General features: G+C 39.6%; 2 protein-coding genes across 2 annotated transcripts in view; both read right to left on the bottom strand.

Moving 5' to 3' along the window:
- Positions 1–6064: 6064 nt before the first annotated feature.
- Positions 6065–19650, bottom strand: part of TRIM4 (tripartite motif containing 4) — a 37385-nt gene continuing 23799 nt past the window's right edge. Inside the window, exon 7 of the mRNA XM_078074377.1 lies at positions 6065–7651. Coding sequence (XP_077930503.1) covers positions 7638–7651 — 14 coding nt within the window. The 3' untranslated portion in view covers positions 6065–7637. The remainder of the gene's footprint in view (positions 7652–19650) is intronic.
- OR2AE1 (olfactory receptor family 2 subfamily AE member 1) lies at positions 10779–14966 on the bottom strand. The gene has a single exon (XM_036078739.2). It carries the CDS (start codon positions 12459–12461, stop codon positions 11508–11510), a length of 954 nt encoding a protein of 317 aa, XP_035934632.1. The 5' UTR covers positions 12462–14966; the 3' UTR covers positions 10779–11507.

Consider the following 19650-nt stretch of genomic DNA (forward strand, 5'->3'; position numbering starts at 1 on the left):
TTGCTCCTTACTCTTCATTGGCCATCCCAACACTGCCACCTGCATTATCCAACAAATGACATTTGGAGTCATATTCACTGTGGCTGTTTCCGCCATTTTGGCAAAAAACCATCACTGTAGTTCTGGCTTTCAAAATCACACCACCAGGGAGAAAGGTGAGGCAGTGGTTACTACTAGGGGCACCTAATTCTGTCATCCCCATCTGCTCACTGATTCAGGTGACTTTCTGTGTAGTCTGGTTGGGATCTTCTCCTCCTTTAGTTGACCTAGATGCACATTCTGAGCGTGTCTTCCTTATCACTGTGTGCAGTAAGGGCTCTGTCATTACGTTCTATCTTTCCTTAGGATATTTGGGTTCCTTGGCTCTTGCAAGCTTCACCTTGGCTTTCTTGGCCTGCCTGACACTTTGACTGAAGCCAAGCTCCTGACATTCAGCATGTTGGTGTTCTCTAGTGCCTGGATCACATTCCTCCCTGTGTATAATAGCACCTAAGGGAAGGTCATGGCAGCTGTAGAGATCTTTTCTATCTTGGCTTCCAGTGCTGGGTTACTAGGATCCATCTTTGCCTCAAAGTGCTGGAATATTCTCCCAAAGCCAGATAAGAATACCTTGCCAGGATTAAGTGGTAAAACAAACTCTAGGGTAGGGGCATCTGGGTGGCTCAGTCAATCAGCTGACTCTTGATTTTGGCTGAAGTAGGGGCTCTGTGCTCAGCATGAAGTCTACTTGAGATTCTCCCTCTCCTGCCCCTCCCCCCACTTGCACTCACGCTCTAAAATAAGTAAATAAAATCTTTTTTTAAAAAACTCTAGAGGAATGTAAATATGCTAAGGCTGTACTTATGGGTTTCGTAAAATATTTAGAAAGGCTGAAAATTAAGCAATACTTGGGCATTCTCTCCCCACACGTTGCCAATGGATACATAAATGTTCTAACATTATTTTCCCCAATTTGAAATGTCATGGTTATTATAAACTAAATTCCTATATATAAATTTGCGTTCTGGATTCACTATTCTTTCATTGATTCTTTCCCTGAATGAAAACCGCACTACGTTAATTTCCTGGATTACACAGCATGTTCCGACAGCTGATAGCACCTGCTCTTCGTTGTTGCTCTTTTTCAGTTATTTTGTGCTTATTCTTACAGATTTTCTCTTTGATTTGACTTTTTGAATTGTCTTGGCAAATTCCATAATACATACTAAGAGATTTGGATTACAATCATTTTAAATTTAAAGATTAAGTTGTGGAAGAACTGACCCCTTTGCAATGAAGTTTCCCACTTGGGAATACACTTTATCTCCATTTTCATTTTCATTTTATTTATTAATGTTTTGTTATATTTTCTGACCAGTTATTTGGGTTGTTAAGTAATGTATTGTTTCTTGTACATTTCTTGAGCTTACTCGTTGGTTCCAATTAATTGTAAGTTGATTCTCTTGGACATGTAAGGTACAAAAATTAATATAATAAAATGTTTCTGCTTAAGTTTTATCCTTCAAATTGTATTGACAAGATTATATAATGCTTAATAGTAGTAGTATAGTAGTAGTAATTGTGGGCTTTGTATTGTTCTTGGCTTTAGGAGGAATGTTTCTGGTATTTTTTTCCATTAAAATTTATGTTTTGGTAGGTTTGGGGATCATACCTTTTTTAAATCCAAACGAATAGTTCATTAATGATGAAAGTGCTCTGTATTCAACCCAACCTAATTTTTTTACATAATTTTTTAAAATTATGAAATACACATAACAAAATTTACTATCTTAACTATTTTTAAGTGTTCAGTAGTGTTAAAGATCTTCACCCTGTGGGCAACCAATCTCTATAATGAATAGACATAATGATCTCCAGGTCCATCTGTGTTGCTGCAAATGGCAGGATTTCCTTCTTTTTATGGCTGAATGATACTCCTGTGTGTGTGTGTGTGTGTGTGTGTGTGTGTGTGTGTGTGTACATTTTCTTTATCCATTAATCAATCCATAGATGAACATTTAGGTCGTTTCCATGTCTTGACAATTATAAATAATGCTGCAATGAACATGGGGTGTAGATATCTTTTTGTGATATGATTTCACTTCCTTTGGATATATACCCAGAACTGGAATTGCTGGATCATATTGTAGTTCTATTTTTAATTTTTTGAGGAACCTCCATACTGTTTTCAGTAGTAGCTGTACCACTTTACACTCCCACCAACAGTGCACAAGGGTTCCCTTTGCTCCTTTTCTCCACATCCTTGCCAGCATTTATCTCTTGTCTTTTTGGTAACAGCCATTCAAACGGATGTGAGGGAGTATCTCATTGTGGTTTTGATTTGCATTTCCCTGATGCTTAAGGATGTTGAGCACCTTTTCATATACCTGTTGGCCATTTGCATGTCTTCTTTGGAAACTGTTTAGTTCCTCTGCCCATTTTTAAATCAGATTGGTTTTTTGCTAATAAGTTAGATGAGTTCCTTATACATTTTGGATATTAACCCCTTATCAGGTATATGATTTCCAAGTAATTTCTCCCATTCTGTAGGTTGCCTTTTCATTTGGTTGATAATTTTCTTTGTGCAGAAGTTTTATGGTTTGATATAGTCCCACTTGTTTGTCTTTGCTTTTATTGCCTTGGCTTTTGGTATCCAAATCCAAAAACTCATTGCCAAGACTGATGTCAAGGAGAACACCCTACAGTTTCTTCTAGTAGTTTTATGGTTTCAGGTCTTACTTTCAAGTCTTTAATCCAATGTTGATTTTTTCCTAATCATATCCCTAATGATTAGTGATCATGAGCATCTTTTCATGTGCTTGTTGGCCATTTGTATAACTTGTTTGGAGAAATGTCTATTCAAGCCCTTTGCTTATTTTTAAATCTGGTTATTTTATTGTTATTATTGTGTTGTAGTCATTCTTTATATGCCCTGGATATTAACCCCTTATCAGATATGGTTGATAAATACTTTCTCTCATTCCATAGGTTGCCTTTTCACTGTGTTGGTTGTGTCCTTTGATGAATAGACGTTTTAAATTTTGGGGTACCTGGGTGGCTCAGTCAGTTAAGCGTCTGCCTTTGGCTCAGGTCATGATCCCAGGATCCTAGGTTAGAGCCCTGCATCAGGCTCCCTGCTCAGTGGGGAGTCTGCCTCCCCCTCGGCCCCTCCCCCCCACTTGTGCTCTCTCTCTCTCTCCCTCTCTCAAATAAATATAGTTTCAAAGTCTTAAAAAAGGAAGTTTTAAATTTTGATGTAGCCCACTTATATATGTTTACTTTTGTTGACTGTGCTTTTTGTGTCATATCCAATATCACTGGCAAATCCAATGCCATGAAGCTTTCCCCCATGTTTATTCTAAGAGTTTTATAGTTTTAACTCTCACGTTAGGTTTTTGATACATTTTTAGCTAACTTTTGCATATGGTGTAACTTAAGGCTCCAACTTCATTCTGTTTACAATAGTAATCAAAAAGAATACCTAGGAATTAAACAAGAAAATGAAAGATTTATATACTGAACACCACAAAACACTGCTGAAAGACATTAAAGAGACATAAATAAATGAAAAGATAGCTTGTGTTCATGGACTGGAAGACAATATTTGAAGACATCCATATGACCCAAAGTGATCTACAGAGTCAATGCAATCCCTATCAAAATTCCAATGGCATTTTTTTTTCAGAAATAGAAAAACTTATCCTAAAATTCATATGAAATCAAGGGACTCCAAATAGCCAAAACAATCTTGAAAAGGAATAAAACTGGAGGAATCATACTTCCTGATTTCAAAAGTTTATTATAAAGTTACAGTAATCAAAATAGTGTGGTACTGGCATAAAGACAGACATATAGACCAATGGGACAGAATACAGAGCCCAGAAAGAAACCCTCACATATATGGTCAAATGATTTTCAGTAAGGGTACCAAGATCATTTAATGGGGAAAAGATAGTCTTCAATAAGTGATGCTGGGAAAACTGGATATCCACATGCAAAAGAATGAAGTTGGACCCTTACCTTACCCCATATACAAAATTTAACTGAAAATGTATCAAAAACCTTATGTAAGAATTAAAACTATAAACATAAGGGGAAATCCTCATGATGTTGGATTTGCCAATTATTTCTCGGATATGATGCAAAAAGCACACGCAACAAAAGTAAAAATAGGTAAGTTGGGCTACATCAAAATTTAAAACTTCTATTCATCAAGGGGCACCTGGGTGGCTCAGTCCATTGAGTGACTGACCCTTGATTTCAGCTCAGGTCATTGGCTTAGGCTCCATGCTCAGCAGGGAGTCTGCTTCAGGATTCTCTCTCCCTCTGCCCCACCCCCTCAAATAAATAAATAAATCTTAAAAAATACTTGTATTCATCAAAGGACACAATCAACAAAGTGAAAAGGCAACATATGGAATGAGAGAAAATATTTATAAACCATATATCTGATAAGGGATTAATATCTAGAATATATAAAGAATGATTATAATTAGTGTTATATCTCTTTTCAGGGGAAGCTCATATAACACTATATTATTTTTTTTTTGGCAGATGCTAGCATTATATGAATAACCATCCATATATTTGGCTTAGACTGTTTCATTCTCAAATAATCTTTTTTTTTTTTTTAATTTTTTTATTGTTATGTTAATCCCCATACATTACATCTTTAGTTTTAGATATAGTGTTCCATGATTCATTGTTTGTGCATAACACCCAGTGCTCCATGCAGAACGTGCCCTCCTCAATACCCATCACCAGGCTAACCCATCCTCCCACCCCCCTCCCCTCTAGAACCCTCAGTTTGTTTTTCAGAGTCCATTGTCTCTCATGGTTCTTCTCCCCCTCCGATTTCCCCCCCTTCATTCTTCCCCTCCTGCTACATTCTTCTTCTTTTTTTCTTTCTTAACATATATTGCATTATTTGTTTCAGAGGTACAGATCTGAGATTCAACAGTCCTGCACAATTCACAGCGCTTACCAGAACACATCATTCTCAAATAATCTTAAAGCATTCCTGACAAGGCCACAGTTGTATGTATAGAAAGAGGGGTAGCAGAAGAACCACCTCTGTCTATTTCGGACTGTGAGCTCGCTGTTTGTGCAAAGCCCTTGCACCTTTGGAAACAACCCAGGCACAGTTTCTATAAAAATCAATTCTACTTGATATTGGAGTGTTACATGGTAAATCTACCTTAGGGCTACATGGGTAAGATGGCACCCAACTGGTGGCTCATCTTATAGAATGCCAAAAAGCTATTTCTCAAAAGGGAAATACTTTCTTGTGAAAAGGGGCATAACTTGGCTCTCAAACTAATAGTCCTATTCTTCTGAAGATGGTCCCAGGGCTTCATGATTTTTTTTTTTTTTTTTTTTTTTAACTAATAGGGAAGCAAGATACAGAAATTTGTCCTCACTTTGGAATCCCTCAGACCATTAGACCCCAGAAAAGTTCACTGAGATGTCGGGCCTCTCTGCATTTGCATGGGGTTAACATCTGGCTGTCTTGAGACCAAGGATGTCTGCCAAGGCATTTACTATATTATTCATTTTTCTAATCTCTTCCCCTTTCTGAGTTAAATATCATTAATGTCATGTGGCATTGTTAAAACAATCTAGGTTCCTTTCGTTTATTGATCTATGCAACAAATAGCTGCTGAGTACTTATTTCATGTCAGGCTCTTTTCTTGGCTCTCATGAGATAATAGTAAACAAAGTAAAGTCTTTGCCCTCGGGAGCTCACATTCTAGTGAGACAGACATAATATAATATAATATAATATAATATAATATAATATAATATGCAACATCATGCAAAGTAGTATTATAAAACAGAAGCAGGGGACAGAAGATGCAGAGTGCAGTTTTATTTTTTATTTTATTTTATTATGTTAGTCACCATACAATACATCATTAGTTTTTTATGTAGTGATCCACGATTCATTGTTTTCATATAACACCCAGTGCTCCATGCAGTACATGCCCTCCTTAATACCCATCACCGGGCTAAACCATCCCCCCATCCCCCTCCCCTCTAAAACCCTCAGTTTGTTTCTTGGAGTCCATAGTCTCTCATGGTTCGTCTCTCCCTCCGATCTCCCCCCCTTCCTTTTTCCCTTCCTTCTCCTAATGTCCTCCATGCTATTCCATATATTCCACAAATAAGTGAAACCATGTGATAAGTGACTTTCTCTGCTTGACTTATTTCACTTAGCATAATCTCCTCAGTCCCATCCATGTTGATGGAAAAGTTGGGTATTCATCCTTTCTGATGGCTGAGTAATATTCCACTGTATATATGGACCACATCTTCTTTATCCATTCATCTGTTGAAGGGCATCTCAGCTCTTTCCACAGTTTGGCTATTGCGGACATTGCTGCTATGAACATTGGGGTGCATATGGCCCTTCTTTTCACTACATCTGTGTCTTTGGGGTAAATACCCAGTAGTGCAATTGCTGGGTCATAGGGTAGCTCTATTTTTAATTTTTTGAGGAACCTCCACACTGTTTTCCAAAGTGGCTATACCAACTTGCATTCCCACCGACAGTGTAAGAGGGTCCCCCTTTCTCCACAACCTCTCCAACATTTGTTGTTTCTTGCCTTGTCAATTTTTGCCATTCTCTCTGGTGTAAGGTGGTATCTCAACGTGGTTTTGATTTGAATTTCTCTGATGGCTAATGATGAACATTTTTTTCATGTGTCTGTTAGCCATTTGTATGTCTTCTTTGGAGAAGTGTCTGTTCATGTCTTCTGCCCATTTTTTGACTTATTTGTTTTTTGGGTGTTGAGTTTGAGAAGTTCTTTATAGATCTTGGATACCAGCCCTTTATCTGTAGTGTCATTTGCAAATATCGTCTCCCATTCTGTGGGTTGCCTCTTTGTTTTGTTGACTGTTTCCTTTGCTGTGCAGAAGCTTTTTATCTTGATCAAGTCCCAAAAGTTCATTTTTGCTTTTGTTTCACTAGCCTTTGGAGATGAATCTTGAAAGAAGTTGCTGTGGCCGATGCCGAAGAGGTTACTGCCTTTGTTCTTCTCTAGGATTTTGATGGATTCCTGTCTCACATTGAGGTCTTTCATCTGTTTTGAGTTTATCTTTGTGTATACTGTTAAAGAATGGTTGAGTTTCATTTTTCTGTATATAGCTGTCCAATTTTCCCAGCACCATTTCTTGAAGAGACTGTCTCTTTTCCATTGCATATTTTTTTCCTGCTTTGTTGAAAATTAGTTGACCATAGAGTTGAGGGTCCATATCTGGGCTCTCTAGTCTGTTCCATTGGTCTATATATCTGTTTTTGTGCCTGTACCATGCTGTCTTGGTGATCACTGCTTTGTAATATAGCTTGAAATCAGGCAACGTGATGCCCCCAGCTTTGTTTTTCTTTTTCAACATTTCCTTGGTGATTCGGGGTCTTTTCTGATTCCATACAAATTTTAGGATTGTTTGTTCCAGGACCTTGAAAAATGTCATTGGAATTTTGATCGGGATGGCGTTGAAGGTATAGATTGCTCTGGGTAGCATAGACATTTTAACAATGTTTAATCTTCCGATCCATGAGCATGGAATGTTTTTCCATCTTTTTGTGTCTTCTTCAATTTTTTTCATGAGTGTTCTGTAGTTCCTAGAGTATAGATCCTTTACCTCTTTGGTTAGGTTTATTCCGAGGTATCTTAATAGACAAGAAGGAAAAAGAGGAGGCCAAGGAAAAACAACTCAAAATACATGAAAATAGAATCAGAGAAATAAGTGACACCATGAAACGTTCCAATGTCAGAATTATTGGGATCTCTGAGGAGGTGGAGAGAGAGAGAAGACGAAGATATATTTGAGCAAATCGTAGCTGAGAACTGCCCTAATCTGGGGAATGAAACAAACATTCATGTCCTAGAGGCAGAAAGGACCCCTCCCAAGATCAAGGAAAACAGGCCAACGTCCCGGCATGTAATAGTAAAATTCGCAAATCTTAGAACCAAGGAAACCATCTTAAGGGCAGTTAGAGGGAAGAGATTCCTTACGTACAGAGGAAGGAACAACAGAATAACGTCAGACCTATCCACAGAGACCTGGCAAGCCAGAAAGGGCTGGCAAGACCTATTCAGAGTACTAAACAAGAAGAACATGCAGCCAAGAATACTTTATCCGGCAAGGCTTTCATTTAGAACAGATGGAGAGATGCAGATCTTCCAAGACCAGCAGAAACTGAAAGAATATGTGACCACTAAGCCGGCCCTGCAAGAAATATTAAGGGGGGGTTCTATAAAAAGAGAAAGACCCCAAGAGTGATATAGAACAGAAATTTACAGGGACAATCTATAAAAACAAGGTCTTCACAGGCAGCATGATGACAATAAATTCATATCTTTCAATAATCACTCTCAATGTGAATGGCCTAAATGCTCCCATAAAACAGCAAGGGTTGCAGATTGGATAAAAAGACAGGACCCTTCCATATGCTGTCTACAAGAGACTAATTTTGAGCCTAAAGATACATCCAGACTGAAAGTGAAGGGATGGAGATCCATCTTCCATGCCAACGGACCTCAAAAGAAGGCTGGGGTAGCAATTCTTATATCAGACAAATTAGATTTTAAACTAAAGACTGTAGTTAGAAACGCAGAAGGACACTATATCATTCTTAAAGGGTCTATCCAACAAGAAGATCTAACAATTGTAAATATTGATGCCCCCAACATGGGAGCAGCCATCTACATAAGCCAACTGTTAACCAAAATAGTCATATTGATAACAATACATTAATTGTAGGAGACCTCAATACTCCACTCTCAGCAATAGACAGATCATCTAAGCAGAAAATCAACAAAGAAAACAGAGCTTTGAATGACACACTGGACCAGATGGGCTTTGTAGATATATACAGAACATTCCACCCTAAAACAACAGAATACTCATTCTTCTCAAGTGCACATGGAACTTTCTCCAGAATAGACCACATACTGGGTCACAAATGAGGTCTCAACTGATACCAAAAGATTGAGATTATTCCCTGCATATTCTCAGACCATAATGCTTTAAAACTGGAACTCAATCACAAGAAAAAATTTGGAAGAAATTCAAACACTTGGAAGCTAAAGACCACTCTGCTCAAGAATGTCTGGGTCAGGGCGCCTGGGTGGCTCAGTCATTAAGCGTCTGCCTTCGGCTCAGGTCATGATCCCAGGGTCCTGAGATCGAGCCCCGCATCGGGCTCCCTGCTCAGCAGGAAGCCTGCTTCTCCCTCTCCCACTCCCCCTGCTTGTGTTCCCTCTCTCGCTGTGTCTCTCTCTGCCAAATAAATAAAATCTTTAAAAAAAAAAAAAAAAGAATGTTTGGGTCAACCAGGAAATCAAAGAAGAACTTAAACAATTCATGGAAACCAATAAGAATGAAAACACATCGGTTCAAAACCTATAGGATACTGCAAAGGTGGTCCTAAGGGGGAAATACATAGCCATCCAAGCCTCACTCAAAAAAGTAGAAAAATCCTGAATTCACCAACTAACTTTACACCTCAAAGAACTAGAGAAAAAGCAACAAACGATGCCTAAGCCACACATTAGAAGAGAAATAATTAAGATTAGAGCAGAGATCAATGAATTAGAAACCAGAAACAGAGTAGATCAGATCAACGAAACTAGAAGCTGGTTCTTTGAAATAATTAATAAGATCGATAAGCCAAAATTAAAAAAAAAAGATCAATAAACCACTGGCCAGACTTATCCAAAAGAAAAGAGAAAGGACCCAAATTAATAAAATTATGAATGAAAGGAGAGAGATCACGACTAACACCAAGGAAATAGAAACAATTATTAGAAATTATTATCAACAACTATATGCCAATAAATTGAGCAACCTGGATGAAATGGATGCCTTCCTGGAAACCTATAAACTCCCAAGACTGAAACAGGAAGAAATTGACAACCTGAATAGGCCAATAACCAGTAACGAGATTGAAGCAGTGATCAAAAGCCTCCCAAAAAACAGGAGTCCAGGGCCTAATGGATTCCCTGGGGAATTCTACCAAACATTCAAGAAGAAATAATACCTATTCTTCTGAAGCTGTTTCAAAAAATATAAACAGGAGGAAAGCTTCCAGACTCATTCTATGAGGCCAGCATTACCTTAATCTCCAAACCAGGCAAAGACCCCATCAAAAAGGAGAATTTCAGACCGATATCCCTGATAAATATGGTTTCCAAAATTCTCAACAAAATCCTAGCTAATAGGATCCAACTGTACATTAAAAGGATCATCCATCACCACCAAGTGGGATTTATCCCCGGGATGCAAGGGTGGTTCAACATTCGCAAATCAATCAATGTGATAGAACACATTTATAAGAGGAGAGAGAAGAACCATATGGTCCTCTCAATCGATGCAGAAAAAGCATTTGACAAAATACAGCATCCTTTCCTGATTAAAACTCTTTAGAGTATAGGGATAGAGGGAATATTCCTCAAGTTCATAAAATCCATCTATGAAAAACCCACAGCAAATATCATTCTCAATGGAGAAAAGCTGAGAGCTTTTCCCTTAAGATCAGGAACACGACAAGGATGCCCACTCTCGCCGCTATTGTTCAACATAGTACCAGAAGTCCTAGCAACAGCAATCAGACAACAAAAAGAAATAAAAGGTATTCAAATTGGCAAAGAAGAAGTCACACTCTCTCTCTTCACAGATGACATGACACTTTATGTGAAAATCCAAAATACTCCACCCCCAAATTACTAGAACTCATACAGCAATTCAGTAATGTGGCAGGATACAAAATCAATGCACAGAAATCAGTTGCTTTCTTATACACTAACAATGCAACTGTAGAAAGAGAAATTAGAGAAATGATTCCATTTTTTTTTCTTTTTTCAAATTTTTATTTAAATTCTAGTTAGTATACAGTGCAATATTAGTTTCAGGAGTAGAATTCAGTGATTCATCACTTATACAACACCTGGTGCTCATTACAACAAGTGCCCTCCTTAATGCCCATCACCCATCTAGCCCATCCCCACCCACTACCCTCCATCAACCCTGAGTTTGTTCTCTATCGTTAAGTCTCTTATGATTTGTTTCCTTCTATTTATTTCCCCCCTCCCATATGTTCATCTGTTTTGTTTCTTAAATTCCACATATGAGTGAAATCATATGGTATTTGTCTTTCTCTACCTGACTTATTTCACTTAGGGAAGCATGTTTTGGCAGGGTTACATTTTTAAAGAAATCAAAAGGAAATGAGAGAGTGTCTAGCAATTTCAAGGATTGGTCTTGGACTTTTCAGCCTCCAGAACTGTGAGAAAATAAAATGTTTGTTGTTTAAGCCACCTAGTCCATGGTATTTTTGTTATAGCAGCCCAAATGGACTAAGATAATATTCTACAGTACTCAGGTGCCTGAGAGCAAGTTAGAATACTGGCATTGTGTGTTAACTACTTCATTTTTGCAGTAGTCATCAGGGATCTGGACCCTTGAAAAGTCTTAGAGGTTTATGCTGATCACCTTAAGGAGCTTATCCCATTCCACTCTTATATTCAGGGCAACAGCAATTGCTGAGTGAGAAGATCTCTCCCCAGCACTCTTCTCAGAGCCTTAGCTACATCCTTATTCTGTAGAGTATAAATCAAAGGATTCAGCGTGGGTGTAATGATGCTATAGAACACAGAACCAACTTTATCTTGCAATGCAGTGTGCTGGGACCTGGGCCTCATATATGAGAAGATGCAGGCACCAAACCAGAAGGAAACCACAATGAGGTGAGAGCTACCAGTAGCAGAGGCATTTCTCTTACTCCCAGCTGAACGCATCTGAATGACACTTTGGAGGATAAAGGCATAGGATGTAGAAACCAGGAAAATGGGGAGGAGGAGAAGTAGGACGCTGCTGATGTACACTGTGGTCTCATAAACAGTGATGTCTCCACACACCAACTTCACAACAGCTGGAAACTCACAGTAGAAGTGGTGGATTTTTCGAGACCCACAGAAAGGGAAGTGCATCAAGATCACTGTGTGAATTAGAGAGTTTGTGGATGCTCCCAACCACAACATGACAGCCATCATCAGTCCCACCTTTCTGTTCATGAGAACAGTATAACGAAGTGGATGACAAATGGCAACATAGCGGTCGTAGGACATGAGAGCTAAGAGAAGACACTCAGCACCACCCAGAGACAAATAGAGGAAGTGCTGGGTGGCACAGCCCACAAAGGAGATGGTCTTCTTGCCAGATAGGTAGTTGGTAGCCATCTTCGGGATGGTTGTGGAGACATGCATCAGATCCATGAGGGAGAGCCGGCTGAGCAGGAAGTACGTGGGTGTATGAAGCTGGGCATCAGCACAGATGAGGAGAATAGTGAGCGTGTTGCCACTCACTGCAATAAGGAAGACCACTATGGTTAAGGAGAAAAGGAAAAGGTGGATGAGAGAGTCATCAAAGAGGCCTTCAAGGATGAAGTCTGCCAGAGAGGTCTGATTCCTCTGCCACATCTCCCCTTTCTCAGTGTCTGGGGAAAGAGGAAGTAGAGATGAAGTGTGATTTCAGAAAAAACGGAGTTTGGCACACCTGACAGTAAGTACCTTTTGATCTACCAAAGAATTTGTGAAGAGAGTTTTTTTCTATTTCTGATTCTTCAACAGTGCTAATTATTGAAATAACTTAAAAAAAAAAGATCTTCAAATCTCTCTGCACAAACATAACTCTGAAATTCCAGAATATCTAGATTCTATTCAGTGCCAAACTTCGAAACAAGAGTCTCTCCTCATTAAGGAAGAAATATATATATATATATATATATATATATATATATATATATATACACTAAATTTTATATATATTAGATATACACTATTTTATAAGTATATATGTGTATAATTTTATAAGTACAAATGTATATACCATATACACTTAATGGATTGTTCAGAAATTTGGCCTTACACAATTGTGAAGGCTGGTTAAGCAGTCTATATAAGGCTCTCACCTTTGTGTCTGATAGTGGAACTTGAAGTCCATAGGGCAAGTGGTAAGGAAGGGAAAATGGATATAAAGTGCGTTAGATCATGGGCAGGCTGGAACCCACAAGCATGAGCTATAATAACCCCACAAAGGCAGACTGAAACCCATGTTAGTTCTTGTTGACTCTGGAATTGGTGGTATGGTTATTTTGCAGAAACTGGGGTCCTTCCTAGTGAAGCTAACCACGCACACCTGGCCCAGAAGTCAGAGAAGCTAAAGGAGGATCCAGGGGGGAGGTAGAGCAACCGCAGGCCCAGTTGCTACTTCACACCAATGAGATAAGTCAGCAGATCAGCAACAACATATGTAAACTACAAAATGGCTGCTTCCCTTCTGCCCTCTTAATCTCCCTTGGAATCTCTCCTATGGCCTACTTTCTCCAGAAATGCACAAAAATGGAAATTCTGAGAAATGTAGTTCACTCTAGCCAAGCTGACACATTACAAGACCACCAGAGCCCATCCCCTGTTGGTTTGACATTCATACACATCTCCTTAAGCCAACAAACACAACAGTGTCATCCTTCTGCCTAACATAACTATCCTGCATACAACCAAAAATATGCAAAATATTCATATAATATTCATATAAAATATGATCATATACATATTTGTATAAAATATAATATTCATATAAAACAATACCCATTACACAAAGTAAGTCATCCTATCTAAGTGCCAACCCATTCTGTGGACATCAGCTAGCACTCTTTCAGTCACTCCTGTTCATGCCAATGGACTCACAAGCAAAGTGGCCAGAGCAGCAGGGATGGAGGCTACACATGAGCTCAGCAACATGGACCTCCACTCAACAAGACCAGTCTAGCTACAGCCAACTGGGTGCCCAGTCAGCCAACAACAGAGACCAACACAGAGTCCCTGATATGGCAGCATTCACCAGGGGATCAGCCAACTACTTGGTGGCAGACTGGTTATGATGGGCTGCTTCCATTGTGGGAGAGACATTACTTTGTTCTTACTGGAATAGACACTTACTTTGGATATGGTTTTGCTTTCCTTTCCTACAGTGCTACTGCCACGGCTGCCATCTGTGGACTTACAGAATGCTTTATTCAGCATAATGGTATTCCAAGAAGCATTGCTTCTGACTAGAACTTATTTCACAATACATGAAGTGTGGGATTGGGCCCATGCTCATGGAATCTAATAGTCTGACCACATTCTCCATCATCCTGAAACAACTGGCTTGATAGAACGGTAGAACGGCCTTTTGAAGACTCAGTTACAGCAACAGCTGGTTGACAATACCCCCCATTGCTGGAGCAATGTCTTCCAGAATGTGCTATATGCTCTAAATCTGTAGCTATGGTGCTGTTTCTCCCATCACAAGGGTTCACAGGACCAGGAATCAAGGGGTGGAAATGGGAGTGAGTCCTCTCACTATAATAACTATGATCCACCAGCAAAATTTTTGCTTCCTGTCCCTGCACTTTTAGCCTTTGCTGGTTTAGAGGTCTTAGGCCCAAAGGGAGTTCTTCCACCAGGTAACACAACAATGATTCCATTTACTGAGAGTTGAGACTGCCACCCTGCCACTTTGGGCTCCTCATATCACTGAATCAACAAGAAAAGGAGGTTATTCTGCTGGTTTGGTGTGATTGATCCTGACTGGTAAGGAGAAACTGAGTTGCTACTATACCATGGCGATAAGGATGAGCATGTCAGGAATGCAGGATATTTTCTAGGGTACCTCTCTGGACTCAAATGTCCTGTGATAAAAGTCAGTGGAAAGCTACAACAACCCAATTCAGACAGGACTGCTAATGGCCCAGATTCTTCAGGAATGAAGGTTTGGGTCACTCCACAGTCAAGGAACCAGGACCAACTGTGGACAAAGGGAATATGGAATGAAAAGTAAAAGAAGACAGTTATAAACACCTGCCATGACCATGAGAGCAGCTGCAGAAACAAAAAGTGTAAGAGTTATAGGCATTTCTTCCTTATTTTGATATGAACATTTTGTATATGTTATATTACCCATATGTTTTGGTTTTCTTCCCCTTGGTCATCCCTTTTTCTAACATCAGATATATTAATATAGTTAACTTCAATCTCAGTATTTAAATTATAGGATATAAAAGGAGTAGTATAAATGAGATAGTAGAATGAATTTCATATAAAGGTAAAAATGGAATTTTGTGTCCTCTTATGGGGAAATGCTTGGTGTGTTTTATATCCTCTTCTTAGGAAAAGGTTAATATGTTTTTGGTTGTACATGGGATAGGGGTATCATGTTAGGTGGAAGAGTAACTTGGTATTGCCTTTATCTGGAGATTAAATATGGTTTAAAGAGTTGTGTAAAGGTGCCAAGTGGACACATAACAAAGCCACCATATTTATATACCTGAACACAAATAAGAGATACGTCCTGCGTAGACCTGAGAGCCTTCAAATCAGAATGATAAAACTAGGATTATAACATTTAATCCGCCAGATTTTCCAGTCAGCCCTTTATCTAATTCTTATGTGAATACTGATCATAATGATAGCTTGGTCTCCATGGTGAAGCCCAACTCAATAATAGTCCAAATTGATCCCTAGAATATCCACACCATCCCTCTTTGTGTTTTTCCTCCTGAACATTTCCCTAGATTTTCATGCATTCCAGATTATCTACTTAAATTTTAAAGCAGATAACTCAGAACTCAGTGTGTTCTTCAGAGTATAATTTAACCAGTAAGAAAGAGGTCCCATTTATTATTCTCTCTCTCCATATTAATGCAGCCTAGGATTATCTTTTTGGGCCACCACCTCCTATTGCTATTGCAAACTTAGCCTCTTGTGGACTAAGAGCCCAACTTTCTCCATGCTCCCTCCAATCATTCCAACCCAGTCAAAACACCCATATTTTGCTTTTACTTAGGTGTCCATACTCTCCCCTATCTATCTCCTTCCTCCTCAGTTTCCAGCTTTCTCTGTAAGGCTCCACAGTGTAAGCTTTTCCATCACCTGATTCATATCTCTCTTCCTCTCTTAAGCAAATTTCCTGATAATTTCCCATTCTGATTTGTAGCCCTCTCGTGACTTTTTCTTCTGCCTTCTCTGGCAACTTTCTTCATGGACTGACTGAATATCACCCCGTGACTAAAGAGATGAGGAAATAAGCTGACAATGCCAGAGGATGCCCTAGTTTCTAGTAAAGGTTTCCTAGACACCTCAAGCCCCAGTATTAGCTTACCTGGCGTTCCCTCTGCAGAGACTTGTGGGCAGAACAAGTATAGAAGTGGAATGGAGAGGGCTGAATAGGTCCACACTGACTCACACACTGGCCACTGATCATTCAAACAGGTCTTTCCTGAGGTGCTCATCAGACTTCCTTGTCTGATTCTGAAAATCTCCATTTACTGGTGGAATGGCATAGAAGATACTTTCTTACACAGTCACCATTGTTGACACTAATTATCCTAGTGACTGAGTATCACCAGGAGCAATAGTAACTGTAATTCTGTAATGCTTTTGCAATCTGTGCTCAGATTTTGAACTCCAGTAGTACACATCAGGACAGATTAAGTAATTAAACTTCTTTAACCTCTACCAGTGGGCCTTTGAATCATGCATATGCTTCCTCTGCCTCTAAACATATATCTGAGCCACTGCTCATCCCAAAATGGCAATGCAAGCTTGGGCAATAAGAATTTGCATTAATGTGACCTGATTAAGAAGCTACATTAAGGGCGCCTGGGTGGCTCAGTCGTTAAGCGGCTGCCTTCGGCTCAGGTCATGATCCCAGAGTCCTGGGATCGAGTCCCACATTGGGCTCCCTGCTCAGCGGGAAGCCTGCTTCTCCCTCTCCCACTCCCCCTGCTTGTGTTCCTGCTCTTGCTGTCTCTGTCAAATAAATAAAATCTTTAAAAAAAAAAAAAAAAGCTACATTAAATACTAGTTTAATCATCAATGAGTCCAGAGTTGAAATAAAATCTGTTTTGGATTTTCTCCTATTTTTAATCACTTAAGGCACTCTCTTCTTAGCTTTATACCTTCTTTCCTGATTAATAAAATAAGAACTTTTTCTAGCACTGGCATTTTTAGGATAAGCCCCTTCTTAACTGCATGAATGATTCTTCAGCAGGAATCATAGGGGTTAGAATAAGGATAAACTTGACCTGACATGGACCAATCTTGAGGACAGAGGAGCACCATCTGTGAGAAATAGAACATCCCCCTAACCCAGGGGACCTATGATGTCAGCTGAGGCAAACTGAGGACACTAAATATATGGCATCAGGGATCCCAACCCAGAGGACACATCGTGAATCTCTTCTGGAAACCATTACTCAAGATGCCAATTAGACTTGTTATATGCATCGAGATAAGCATTCCCAAAGGGCTTTGCTTGAAGTTTGCTTGTAGGGGTCAGGGAAATGAGCTCTTTTGAGGAGTGTTAGTCTGAAGATAACATGGGAATATCTTCTCCAAGGGCCAATTAACCATGGAGTCAAATAATCCTTAGAGTCCTGGCTTGTTTTTCATCTTGGAACCCAGATCTCTCTAGCCCCTTTCCATCCAACCCTTTTGAGAGCACAGTCTGGGAAAGATCTAGTCCCTATTTGCCCACAACACACTTTAGAGGGTTTCCCCATGTGCCATATCATAGAAAAGAAGTCAAGGAATGGCGGCAGGCAGTTACCGCTAGTCTTTTCCACCCTGACTGTGGGCCAAACTCCAATTTTACAGACTACATTAATATGTGAAGGGATTTCAGATGCAGAAGTTAAAAGAGAAAATGACATATCTGTACATCTTCTCTTTCATTTACTACCATCTCATTCTCATACCCTGCTCTTCCTCTCCATTACAGGCGTATGTTGAGCTGTTCTTTCTCTATCTCAACTCAGACACTAAAATGTCTTACTTCACTGAGCTTAGCTTGTTGTTTATTCTTTGAGTAGATTCAGTATATCATTACTTTCTTCAAAACCTACTGTCGGGGCACCTGGCTGGCTCAGTCACTAGAACATGTGACTCTTGACCTCAGGGTTGTAAGTTTGAGCCCCACATTGGGTGTAGAGATTACTTAAAAATAATTTAAAAAAAAAAAAAACCTACTGTCCAATACTTTTACCTGGTACTCTCACTCACCAGAATGTAATCTCTAAGTAAAGCAGCTATACCATTTATATAATTCATAATTTATTTGAAGAATAATGATGAGCATCTGCTGTGTCCCAAGCACTGTACTGGGAAGCATGTGTACAGTGATTAACATGCAAGCATAGTCCGTTTCCCCATGGGACTTACAGATAAAGCAAATAAATAAATATATCATGTTGGACTAAGAGTTTGCACTAATCAATACTCTTGTGACAATACTCAAGTGACATAAAACAAAACTTATACTATCTTAAGGGAAGGGTATGGAATCATAGCAATGAATGGGATAGAACTGATCTCAGAATCAGCTAGATTCAGTAACATGAATACTGTGAGTGTCTTCTTTTCCCATCTTTCATCTTGGCTTGGCTCTCCGTGTTGCTATTCTCTCAGGCATTTGTATATAGAGGGTATACATACAGCTGGAAGCCCTGATGCCATCCTTACAGCTTCACATCCAATGCCCCACTACCTCCAAGTCAGAAAACTCCAGGGAAAAATCTGTTCAACAGTTTAGCCCAGTGGCCACCCCTGGGAGCAATCACTGTGTGCCAGAGCCTGAAGTAAAATAATGGACTTGCCTGGGACAGGTGCCCACCTCTTGCAGGGTTGGAGAAGTAGGGCGGTAATGAAACCACCAGAATCACATGGACTGGAGCAAAGTGGTATCGCAAAGAAACTGTGGTTGTGAAGGTGTGACTTTAACAGAAGTAGGGAAAGAGGCCATAAAGGACAAAACAGTGCATGCCCCCTACTGAAGTGTCATAAAGAAGAATTCACTATGCTAGAGTAAAGCAGGGAGGCCACTATATTAGACTGGGTCATAAGGGAAAGCCTCTTTAAAGAAGTGGCATCAGGGCAGCTTGGGTGGCTCAGTCAGTTAAGCATCCAACTTGTGATTTCGACTCTGGTTGTGATCTCATGGCTCATGAGATCCAGCCCCATGTGGGGCTCCGCACTCAGCGGGGAGTCTGCTTGAGATTCTCTCTCTCCCTCTGCCCCTCCCCCCACGCATGCACACTCACTCTGTGTCTCTTTCTCAAATACATAAATCTTAAAAAAAAAAAGTGGCCCCTAAGCTAAGATCTCTGAATCAGGGTAAGGGTTACCCAGGTAATCAAAAGCAAAAAGAGGTCCAGATAAAGGCAAAGACATGCAAAATCCACGAGTTGAGACAATTCATGCTGTACCTGAAGAGCTGAAAGGAAGCCAAAGTGACAGGAGCTACAGTGAGGAGAGAGGTAGGAAATGACATCAGGGAAGTAAGCACGAGTCCAAAAAGAGAAAAAGCAAGACCTAGAAGATTTTATTCAGAGTTTTTAGAAAGCTTCTTAACAAGATAAAACTTACCTGTTTTGAAGGTCACACTATATGATGCATAAGGGTGGACATATACCAGCGGATAAAGACAGAGGCAGGGTGGCCATTTATGAGGCTCTTGCTCTATTCCAAGGAGAAGCAATAGTGCTTTGGACTAAGATTGTAGCAGGGAATAATTTCAAGATATTTTAGGAGGATGCCATTAACATAACCTGATGATTTGTTTAATGTG

Source organism: Halichoerus grypus, chromosome 6 (assembly GCF_964656455.1).
Source record: "Halichoerus grypus chromosome 6, mHalGry1.hap1.1, whole genome shotgun sequence".
Lineage (NCBI taxonomy): Eukaryota > Metazoa > Chordata > Mammalia > Carnivora > Phocidae > Halichoerus > Halichoerus grypus.